The sequence below is a fragment of the Puma concolor genome, unplaced genomic scaffold (genome assembly GCF_028749965.1).
Source record: "Puma concolor isolate L17-30 unplaced genomic scaffold, mPumCon1.1.hap2 unalloc_scaffold_46, whole genome shotgun sequence".
Lineage (NCBI taxonomy): Eukaryota > Metazoa > Chordata > Mammalia > Carnivora > Felidae > Puma > Puma concolor.
In genome coordinates this window covers 238,130-250,727 of record NW_028240254.1, presented here as the reverse complement: position 1 = coordinate 250,727, position 12,598 = coordinate 238,130, and the positions used below count along the sequence as shown (strand labels likewise).

Sequence of the window (12,598 nt, the reverse complement as noted above, 5' to 3'; positions counted from 1 at the left end):
TATGTGAAAAGAATTACCAGATCTTTAATACTGAAAACCAACAAAGTACAAAATGAGAGCCAAAAATATATTCTACTTTGCTATCATCTCTGTATCGAAGGAAGTGCCAATTTAATTGCAATTTAAGTGCATAGGAACAAAAATATTATACAATTTCCCCATTTAATTTTCTAACAATTTAAACTTTCTTAGTAGTCTGTTTCTCGGTAGCAGATACAGAAATAAGTAGAAAACTTTCAGTCCTGAATAATGAATTGGGGTAAGGTTTTGTAGCAATACATGGCTCAGTCCCTGGTTAATCTTTTATCTTCTGTATACATAAATATTATCACTTGGAAATAACTATCCCACATGTCTTTTTATGATACTTTGGAATATATGCTTCACAAATTTGGGCAGTATTCCCTCCATTAAATTTAAACAAATTTTTACTGCAATGAAAGCTTTAATGTTTATTTTTGAGAGAGAGAGAAAGGCACAGCATGAGTCGGGGAGGGGCAGAGAGAGAGGGAGACACAGAATCTGAAGCAGGCTCCAGGCTGTCAACACAGAGCCAGACATGGGGCTCAAACTCAGGAACGGCGAGATCATGACCTGAGCCAAAGTGGACCCTCAATCAACTGAGCCACCCAGGTGCCTACGCAATAAAATTTTCTTAAAATAACTTACAAACACATAGAATTATTAAGGGGGTCGACAGGTATGCATGCGGGTGTGTTTTTGTGTCAATTTTGGAACAAACTAAACTCAAATAGATTTTCTCTAATAGAAGATCAGGATAGGTAAAGCGAGGAAGCTGGGCAGTGGAGGGCATTAAAGCCATTATCAGGAGTTAATCGACTTTAGGCAGTCACTGGACGTCATTATGGATTACTAAACAAAGAAATGATCAAAATGATGTCTGAATTAGATGATTCTTAAAATGATTCTTAAAAAGGTAATTTTTATGTATAAATATGTAGAACAAGATATATGATACTATCTTGTGAAAGGACTTTTTAGAAGAAAAAAATTCTCACTTAAAAGTAAATAGCTGATGGGGCACCTGGGTGGCTCAGTTGGTTGGGCACCTGACATCAGCTCAGGTCACGATCTCATGACTCATGGGTTTAAGCTCTGTGTTGAGCACTGTGCTGACAGCGCAGAGCCTGAAACCTTCAGATTCTGTCTCCGTCTCTCTCTGCCCCTCTCCCACTCTCGTTCTCTGTCTCTCTCTCTCAAATAGAAATAAACATTAAATTTTTTTTTTTTTAAAGTAAACAGCTTGTGAGTGATGTCAGTAAGATGGTTAAGTAGGACGCCCTGGACCCTTCTTCTCCCCACAAACACACTGATTCAGCAGAAATTAAAAAATAAATTCCTTTTGTGATAAATTAGAAACTAACTGACAGGCTCTTGTATCCCAGGAGAATGCAAAACAAGACGTACTGAAGCTGGTACAGACATTTGGGACACCCTCCCACAAGTGCTGCCTCCAATGCAGCACCATATGATCCAAAAAAAAAAAAGACTCTAGCTCCCAGCTTCACCCAAGGGGAAGAAGAGTTTGGTCCACATATCCAGAAATTCAGCTTTTCCAAAATGCCTCCCCAGAAGATTGGCTTCTGTTTTGCCAGCCTTGGAGCTCTGATGGGTCTAGCACAGTCTAGTATTTGGGGTAGAATAAAGCGATGGCTTGGGCTGGTAGAAGGCAGTGATCCTCCCCTCTGTTCAGCACAGGATGAGATTAAAATTCCCAGCTCTTAGTTTCCTCCTGGAGAGGTAAAGAGTTTATCCAGCACGTCAACTTTTTCAGGGCGTCCCAAAGAACCATCAGCTTATCTCGTCAGTCCTAGAGCCTGGGGAAGGAAAAAGGTGGTAGAGGCCTAGGGCCTATCAGGCTGGGCCGATGGGTGGGGGTCTTCTCCTGTATAGGGACAGTATGTGAGGACTGGGACAGCTGCCTGCTTTTTCTCTTGCACAAACACCAACACAGAAAGTCCAAATGGAAATTTAATGACTAAAAAATATGATGACTGAAATTAAAAGTTCAGTGGATGGACTCAACAGCTGAAAGGAGGAGAGAAAGGTAAGAATCAATGAATTGACAGCAACTGAAATCATCCGATGAACAACACTGAGAAAATAAACTGAAGAAAAAACGAACAGTTCCAGAGACCTGTAGGAATATAAAAATGATCTAACATTTGTGTCCATCAGAGTCCCAGAAGAAGAGAAAGAGACTTAAAAAGGCACTCAAAGAAATAATGCCTGCACACTTCCCAAATTTTTATCAAGAGACATTAACCTACAGATCCAAGACAAAAGTGGACCTCAAACAGGATAAATCCAAAGAAATCCATGTCAAGATCCATCATAATTAAACTTCTGAAAACTAAAGACAAGGGAACATTTTGAAAGCAGCCTAAGAAAAACACTTTAGGGAAAGAAAACCAATTTGAATGACAGGATTTCCAGCAGAAACCATGGAAGCCAGAAATAAGTGACACAATATTTTTCAAGTGCTGAACGTAAAGAACTATCAACGTAAAATCCCATATTCAGAAAAACTATTCTTGAGGAAGGAAGAGGAAATCAAGATGTTCTCAGATGAGAGGAAACTAAAAGAATTGGTTGTCAGTAGACCTAAGAATGGATAAAGGAAGTTCTTAAACAGAAAACAAAGGATAAAACAAAAAAAACTCTGGAATATCAAGAAGGAAAAAAGAAAATGGTAAGTCAAAATATGGGTAAATATAGTAGGCTTTCCTTCTCTTGAATTTTTTAATCAAGTCTGATGGTTGAAGTAAAAGTAATACCACCTGATGTGGTTTTAAATATATGTAAGGAAATATTTAAGATAATTATATCATAAAGGAAGGAGGGAGGGATGTATATGGAGATAAGGCTTCTGTATTTCACTTGAACTGGCAAAATGATGACACCAATAGAGTGTGATAAGTTATGTATATATACCTGAAGCAACAACTTTAAAAGGTATACAGAGAGATATACTCCGAAACACTATAGATGAATCAAAATGGAATTCTAAATGCGGGCCAAAGATTTGAATATCTATTTCACCAAAGATATATGAACAGCTGGGAAGCATGTGCAAATAAATTTGACATTATCAGTCATTAGGGAAATGCAAAATTAGAACCATAATGAAATTCCGCTACACAATTATTATAATGATTATAAACAAAAAGATAATACCTACATGTGGCGGATAGGAAGAAACCAGAATCCTTACACATTGCTGGTGAGAATGAAAATGGTAGAGCCACTTTGGAAAACAGTTTGGTAATTTCTTTAAAAGTAAAACATAAATTTACCATACACACTAGCAATTATTCTCCTAGGAATCTACCCAAAAGACATGGAAACATGTCCACAGAAAGACTGCAATGCAAATGTTAATTTCAACATTATGCATACCAGTCCCAAACTGCAAATAAGCAAATGTCATAAGCTGGTGAACCATCAACAAAAGGGAACATACCTATAAAATGTAATATGGACTTATTTAACCATACAAAGGAACAAACCACTGATACATACGACAACATGAATTAGCCTCAAAAAAGTGAAGTCAGGCACAAAAGACCACATGTTTTATGATTTCATTTATATTGAATGTTAAAAAAAAAAAAAAAAAGGCAACTTTATGGAAACAGAAAGCAAATCAGTGGTCGCCTGGGAATGGAGGTAGAGATTAACGGTAAATGGGCACAAGAGAATTTTAGGAGTGAAGGAAATGTTACAGACCTGGATTGTGTCCACTTCTGATTATATATCCCAAAGAATTGAAAGCAGGGGCTCAAAGAGGTATTTGCATACCCACATTCACAGCAGCACTACTCACAATTGCCAAGAGGGTGTCTATTAACGGGTGAATGGACAAACAGAATGTGGCATATACATGCAATGTGATATTAGCACGAAAAGGAAAGAAAAATCTGACACGTGCTACAACATGGATGAATCCTGAGGGCATTATGATAAGTGAAATAAGCCATTCATTCATAAAGACAAATACTATATGATTCCAGTCAAGTATCTGGAGTAGGCAAATTCACAGAAACAGGAAGTAGAATGATGGTCGTCAGAAGCTGGAGAGGCACAGATGGGTAGTTGTTGTTCACTGGGTATAGAGTTTCAGTGTTGCAAGGTGAAAAAGTTCTAGAGATTCGTTGTACAGCCGTGTGAATATACTTAACCCTAATGTTCTTGAACTGTACAGTTACAAATGGTTAAGATGGCAAATTTTATGTTACGTGTCAGATACCACCATTAAAAATAAATTTTAGGGGCACCTGGCTGGCTCAGTCCAAAGAGCATGAGACAATTGATCTTGGGGTTGTGAGTCTGAGCCCCATGTGGGGTGTAGAGATTATTTAAATAAATAAAACGTTAAAATAAAATAAATTTTAAAAACAGTATAATGGGGGAAATGGGAGGGAGGAGTCGGCTACAACCAAGACACTACTTCACAAAACAGCAATGAAACGGTGACTGAGTTCGTGAATGAATGATTACAAGGTAAAGCACTCAAGAAATTTGCTAATAGTGTCTTTAAGAACACCACTTAAGCAATTCATGACAAATTATAATGTAGCTTTTTTTTTAAGTTTATTTATTTTGAGAGAGAGAGAGCACACAGGGTAGGGGCGGAGAGAGAAAGAGAGAATCCCAAGCAGGCCCTGTGTTGTCCACAAGAAGTCCAACACAGGGCTTGAACTCACAAACTGTGAGATCATGACCGGAGCCGAAACCAAGAGTCGGACACTTAACTGACTGAGCCACCTAGGCGCCACAATAATGTAGTTTTTAACATGAGACTTCATGTAAGTATGAGAGAAAAAATCTCTTCCTTTGGATTAATTTTTCTCTATCTGAGAAATCCTTTGGGAAGACACAAAAAGCTTATCTTTCCTTTTCAGCATATGAATAAACAAAAGGAAATAAAAACACCAAGGCTTAGTATCTTTCATTTCTCATGTTAATCTTGCTGAAAAATATTTAATTATTTGCATAAAAACCCAAAATCATTGCAAGCAAAAATTTTTAACAAACTGATTGTGGTGTTGATTGTATGACTCTATACATTTCATGAAAATTAGTGCGTGAGTGAGTTTTATGTATGTAAATTATAGCTTAATACAATTTTTTTTAGAAATGTTCTAAAACAAGGGAAACACAACCAGTATTTCATTCAAACAAGTTCCTTATAAAAAAATTAAAAATCAAATCACCCATCCATTGCTAAAAATGGGGCTAATCCCCTATTGGAATTCCTCATTACCTTACTCTACATTTGTGTAGTACTTTACAGTTTTTAAAATCCATCTAACAATTCTGTGAGGGAAGCAAGTTAGCTATCACTACCCTAATACATCAAGTTTTCATGGCTTGCCTGAGAATTTCAGAACTATTAAGTACCTACCCAAAAAGCAAACTCGGTTCAGTTGAACCTCTTTTCAACCTAACCACTTCTTTCCTCCAAATCATTTTAAAATAAATTTCCTACCTACCATCACATTCAGGGAGACTTTGCTCCTTGGAGAGAGCGCTCATAAAGTCATCTAACTTCACCATTCCATTTCCTGTAAAATAAAGACTTTAGATCATGCATTCTTTATATTTTTGCATAAAAGGTAAATTCATAGTTTCATACAACTATGAAAAAAAACTACTTCTTCACTTCATCGTAATTCTATTTCTCCTTTCATATCCTGTCTCTGAATTAGGTCAGTTCGTTTCATTTTGATAATTACTCAATAATTTTTAAACACCTATTATAAAGTGCAATGGACTGAGCTAGGTCCTCAATTTTTGATAGATATAGGAAAAAGGAAAGGTGACCATATAGATGGACCATGAGAAACTTAAGGAGTCTATTTCATACCATCATGAAAACCCAGTCAAAATGCTATCCATTAAGACACCTTGACAATACTGACCAATCCTGACAGACCCAAGTGTCCCCATTACTATCAGCTGATCCAATTAACTACCTATTTTTAGATATACACCCTCCACAGTGATCCTACCAATCCTGATAAGCAACATGAAAGGGCTCAATAATTTTAGTAGCACCTACCTACACCTTAGATTTTTTTTTTTTTTTTAATCTTCTTTCCCATTTGCCTTAGCTAAGAAATTTTGCTCAGGTTCTAAGAATTCATTTCTAATATATTCCCAAGTCAGTCTTTCCCCAAAATGTTGCCTCTGCCCTCTCCTCAGCTGAACTTCTGTTGTGGATGGTTCTTACTTAATGATAAAACAACTTCTCCAATACAAAAGCTCTTCCTGGAAACTTAAAATCTGCCTTGAACTTAGGCTGGTGACTGGGATATGCTATTTAACATCTAGATGCTAATCATCTGCCTTGATTGGTTAAGTATCATTAGCCCTAAATTCCTAGTTGTAGCACTTCCTTACCATTTTGGAATCTCCAGTTATTTCTTCTTGGATGCTTAGGCTATTTGCTCAGAGATTTTTGTACCCCTTGGATTTTGTGCTCTTATTGCCTGAACCTCCCCACAACTGGGTCAGCCTTTCCAGTACCTGTCCCATACGGGAAGGCATAGCTAGGGATAGTGATAGAGTGTTACATAACAATTCTGAGCTATAAAAGGACTAGTCCCTCCAAACCAATCCATTAGGGCAGATTTTCCAGGAATTTTTTTTCCACTTTCCATTTTTATATCTGTTCTTTTAGAATCTTCTTTAGCATGGCCCATTCTGTTCCATTCCTAGTTGAGAACTTACTCCATCATTTAATACTATCCCATAAAAGTATCTAATTTTTTCAAAAAGTTTGGTATTATCAGTCTCACCATTTTGAGCAGTCTTTGCCACAATCTCCTTGAACTCTTTGTCTGATAAAGTAACTCCCATTGAAGGCAAAATGGACTGAAGTTCTTCTTTTTTTAAATTTTTTTTTTCAACGTTTATTTATTTTTGGGACAGAGAGAGACAGAGCATGAACGGGGGAGGGGCAGAGAGAGAGGGAGACACAGAATCGGAAACAGGCTCCAGGCTCTGAGCCATCAGCCCAGAGCCCGACGCGGGGCTCGAACTCACGGACCGCGAGATCGTGACCTGGCTGAAGTCGGACGCTCAACCGACTGCGCCACCCAGGCGCCCCTGACTGAAGTTCTTCTGTAGCAATGCAATTTTCTTGGAGTTTATTGATAGCTTCACAGATGTTTTCTAAATATACAAAATGTAGAAAACTATTCAGCCACAGAATTTATGTGTCTTAAGCAATAATTAGCACCCAAAGTCTTTAGCAATTAGAAAACAAGTTTTATCTAATTATTATTACCTCATATGACTGCTTTTTTCTTCGTATTTCTGTTGTGTCTTACATTATACCTAAATATTTCCCATATAGCTCAAACAGAAAACAATCTTGAAGTTCTATAAATGTTTATAAACTACTTGTTTGGAGGAACAGCCTGTTCCAGTGACCCAGCCAATGCTGCTTGGTTCTGATTAAAATATAATGAACGAGTTCAAGAGATCACAACAACAAAGTGTTTAGTTTAAATTCCAGGATTCCAAGCAAACAATGAGAGTTCTTCCCCTTCCCATCATTTTAGGCTACCATGTTTTCAGTTCACAATCTTCAAAATCATACAATCTTCGCAGGAGATACACATGGCCATCGTGAGTCCCCTCATATCATGCACTGAGATAGGCATAGTATCACTTCTCTGTAATTCCCACCAAAAATGCATAGCCTGAACTTACGAAGAAATATAAGGAAAACCCAAAATGAGGGACATTTTACAAATTAACTAGTCAATACTCTTCGAAAGTGTCATGGTCATGAAATTATCCTAGGTCAGAGGAGACTAAGGGACACGTGACAACTGAATGTAATGTGTGATCCTAGATGAGACCTTGAACCAGGAAAAATACATTTATGGACCAATTGAAAAAACTTGAATAAGATCTTCAGAATATAAATAATATTGTATCAGTGTCAATTTCCTGATTTAGTTCACTGTACTGTGATTATACAAGATCTTAACACCTGGGAAAACGAGATGAAGAGTATATAGAAACGTCTTTCCCTTTGTGTAATTCTTATGATTTAAAAATTATCATAACAATGAAAAGTTAAAAATGTTTTTAAAATGTATATCCAATGACAGTCACATTTCAGAAATGTTCAATTACCATCAATTTATCTTGAGAAGTTATACCAGATAAACGATTTCACACTTCTCTTTACAAAGAATATTAAGTATGGCAAAGGTTGGCGACACCAGCAAGATAGATAAGCGCTTTCTTCCACAGGCTTCTTCTACCCAAGGGCTAAATGCCTACTACTCCACTGTTCCTTTAACAAGGGTTTTCATCTTACTGGAATATAAAGAACTCAGAATTAGGAATGAGGCACAGAGTAATAGTAGCGTATCGGTAAAGGAATCAGAAAGAACATTGTTGTGCCTCCTTAAAAGAGCACATTTTCTGTTCAACTGAGTTGTTTAAAATATGTATTACTGTGTAAGAACCACTAGTATTTCACTAAGCACTCATTTTAACAATTGCCTTCAATATTAAATGCAATAAAAAGATAAGTCTCTTTCAAGAAAATAAACAACTTAAGTAACTTCAGCCAAGGACTATAGGAAGGAGTATTTAATTAAGTTCCACACACAGGACTTCTGTGATAGAGGTACCACGGAAGGAGGAAACTATACATTGGTTGGAAAACCTTGCTCATCTTGGAGAAAGACCATAACGCCCTGGGGAACCAAACTGTAAAATAGTAGTTATTTTATCTTTCCTCATATTCCCATGTCCAAAAGAGATGATATCTGAAGCATTATCATATCATATTGGATATGGATATCATATATTTAAATGATGGAACCTGAACAAAAATTTCACATAGACTCCTTACATATTTAGCTTAAAAATTATAAAACAAGCATTTCCAAAAGAAAACAGGCCCTCTATTTCTAGGGAACTTGAGTGAGTTGGATTAATCTCTGAATAAACTTCTTGGTCAAAGTTAGGCATCTGAAAAAGGGAACACAACCATCTGAAAAGGCACAACTTAAAACCACAGTGTTACATACACTGGTCTATATACCAGAAGTGGTGATTACTCATTAGTATTGACAAATGAAATGCAAACAACGGTCTAATCAATGGTTAATTCAGCTTGTTTCTGTGATGACTCAAGAACTCCAGGACCTATATTTTGACTTACATATATGATACTGACCCAGAGCATTCACTGCAATCTTTTCTTTCGACGAAACCTGTTTTAGGAGGCTGGAATGCCTTCTCACAGCTGGCTTCTGAAGTTTGGGGGTACTAAAATGATCACTTTTATCCAGAGACTTTTTGAGGCTTGTGATGCTCTTCAAGCTATGTGACGTAGACTTTGAGTCATGAATTTCAATCTTCTCTGAACTTTTCTTAAAGTTTATGCCATCCTTTGAATATGGTTCCCAGAATCCTATATCACTGCTATCAACCCCATTTAGGATTTTTTTTCTTTGCAAAGGATTTTTTGATCTTTTAAATTCAAGGTAATCATTATCCTCCATAACTTTATGATATTGGAGGTGTTTTCTATTTAACTTTGGGAATAATGATGGTTCACGTAGTCTGGAAGAGAAACTGCTTTTCATCCTATACTGTGGATAACATTCTGATATATTTGATAACTTTCTGTTTGAAGTAGACTCATCCAAGGCTGATGATTCCATAACTGCTAAGCAAGAGAAACATATTTAATTATTCTATTTACCTGTACCATTTGTAATAGTTTTTAAAAAGTAACAACTAAGTCCTCATGAAAACTATTCAAGAAATTATCAATTGCTTAAATAAACACAGTTTAAAAAGTTAAATAAGGTTAATATGTTGAAAAACTAACAGAGCTGATAACTAAGACTGAAATATTAACTAGGTTAAATATAATCTTCTGGGGGCGCCTGGGTGGCGCAGTCGGTTAAGCGTCCGACTTCAGCCAGGTCACGATCTCGCGGTCCGGGAGTTCGAGCTCCGCGTCAGGCTCTGGGCTGATGGCTCGGAGCCTGGAGCCTGTTTCCGATTCTGTGTCTCCCTCTCTCTCTGCCCCTCCCCCATTCATGCTCTGTCTCTCTCTGTCCCCCCCAAAATAAATAAACGTTGAAAAAAAATTTTTAAATATAATCTTCTGGTTTAATATATTTAAATTCTTTTATCCAAAGCTATTTGAAGTTACACCAAATCAAAAGTGATAGCCTACTGAAGTTTGTAGTTCTCATTCCCCACTCTGCCAATTTTGAAAGATTATAGGCTAAATATGCCAATACAGCTACAAATCCCTTAGTTATGAGCATACTGAAGTATAAGGAAGTTGGAGTGGGGAAATTTTTACTTATAAAATCAGAATACAGGGGCACCTGGGTGGCTCAGTTCGTTGGGCATCCCACTTCGGCTCGGGTCATGATCTCACTGCTCATGGGTTTGAGCCCCACATTGGGCTCTGTGCTGACATCTCAGAGCCTGGAGCCTGCTTCAGAATCTGTCTCCCTCACTCTCTGCCCCTCCCCCACTCACGTTCTGTCTCCCTCTCTCAAAAATAAACATTAAAAAAATTGTTTTTAATTTAACATCAGAATACAAATATTTACTCTCCTAAAGATTCTCAGTACTTGTGGGAAAAAATAGTTTATATATAAAATAACCTCTTCAGAAAGATATTAATACAATGTCCCACTGGGGCTTCCTTTATAAAATTCATCTGACGGCTCAGAATAGTACCTTACATTTGAATAACACATTTTAAAGTATTTCAAATGTTATAATACTTGATTTTATGATAGACTATTATTCTCCTCTTAGAAGTTTAAAATATGTTTGATCATTGAAGGCAAAACTTATAAAACATTGTCCGAAGCTTTCAGTGTGTATAGTGGTAATACATAATAAAATTACAGCTTAACGGAGGGAGGGTAAAAAGGTCTATATAATGGTAAAACTTCTATATTCCACTTGAAGTGGTAAAATATTTATTTTAGTATACTAGAAAAGGTTAAGTATGTATACTATAATCCTTAAAACAACCACTGGAAAAATACAGAGATATAGTGAAAATACATATGGAATAAATTCACATACTAAAAAAATGCTCCCCAAAAAAGAAGGGATAAAATGGTTGAAAAACAGAGGAAAAAATAGAAAACAAATAATAATATGGTATACCTGGTCTGAATGTATAAGTAATTACATTACATATGATTTAAACACTCCAATTAAAATATAGGAATTATACAAATAAATACAAAAAACATCACCCAACTCTGTGTGGTTTACAAAACACTTCAAGACTGGTGATATAAGAAGGTTAAAAGTAAAAGGATGGAAAATACTTACCATCTAAGCACTAATCAAAAGAAAACTGGAGTTATATTAGAATCAGAAAAAGTAAACTTGAGAGAAAAGAAAATTACCAGTGATCACATACATATTGCATAATGATAAAAGAATCAGCTCACCAAGAAGATAGAACTATTCTAAATGTGAATTCACCTAGCAACAGAGCTTCAAAATGCATGAACCAAAACCTGACAAAACTGAACGGAGAAATAGACAAATCTACAATTATATTTGGAGACAATGTTCCTTTCTCTATAACAGAACTAGTAAAAAAAATCAGCAAAGAGGGGCGCCTGGGTGGCGCAGTCGGTTAAGCGTCCGACTTCAGCCAGGTCACGATCTCGCGGTCCGTGAGTTCGAGCCCCGCGTCGGGCTCTGGGCTGATGGCTCGGAGCCTGGAGCCTGTTTCTGATTCTGTGTCTCCCTCACTCTCTGCCCCTCCCCCGTTCATGCTCTGTCTCTCTCTGTCCCAAAAAATAAATAAACGTTAAAAAAAAAAAAAATTTTAAAAAAATCAGCAAAGATACAGAAGAATGAATAACATGAATTATTATGCATGGGAGTGGGTATGTGATTATTAGGAATATCTATGTCAGAAAAGAATAATTAATGAAAAAACTTCTACATCAAAGACAAAATTAGAATTCAAAATAAACTTTGTTTTTTTTTTTTTTTTAATTTTTTTTAACGTTTATTTATTTTTGAGACAGAGAGAGACAGAGCATGAACAGGGGAGGGTCAGAGAGAGAGGGAGACACAGAATCCGAAACAGGCTCCAGGCTCCGAGAGGTCAGCACAGAGCCCGATGCGGGGCTCGAACTCACAGACCGTGAGATGATGACCTGAGCCGAAGTCGGACGCTTAGCCGACTGAGCCACCCAGGTGCCCCTCAAAATAAACTTTGAAACGTTCAGGTAAAAATAGCAAATTGAACAGCCTTCAAACACTCCATTTAAATTTTTTTTTTTTCAACGTTTATTTATTTTTGGGACAGAGAGAGACAGAGCATGAATGGGGGAGGGGCAGAGAGAGAGGGAGACACAGAATCGGAAACAGGCTCCAGGCTCTGAGCCATCAGCCCAGAGCCTGACGCGGGGCTCGAACTCACAGACCGCGAGATCGTGACCTGGCTGAAGTCGGACGCTTAACCGACTGCGCCACCCAGGCGCCCCAAAACACTCCATTTAAACTAAGGAATTTTGGGGATGCCTCGGTGGTC

The 12,598-nt window shown here is 37.1% G+C and overlaps 1 protein-coding gene across 1 annotated transcript in view; it reads right to left on the bottom strand.

The window, feature by feature from the left end:
- LOC147571198 (EF-hand calcium-binding domain-containing protein 13-like) overlaps positions 1 to 12,598 on the bottom strand; it is a gene marked incomplete at its 3' end in the record, with an annotated part of 135,276 nt that overhangs the window by 72,209 nt on the left and 50,469 nt on the right. Inside the window, 4 exon segments of the mRNA XM_086696545.1 lie at positions 5,517 to 5,588; positions 6,825 to 6,923; positions 7,162 to 7,200; positions 9,233 to 9,727. Coding sequence (XP_086552671.1) covers positions 5,517 to 5,588; positions 6,825 to 6,923; positions 7,162 to 7,200; positions 9,233 to 9,727 — 705 coding nt within the window.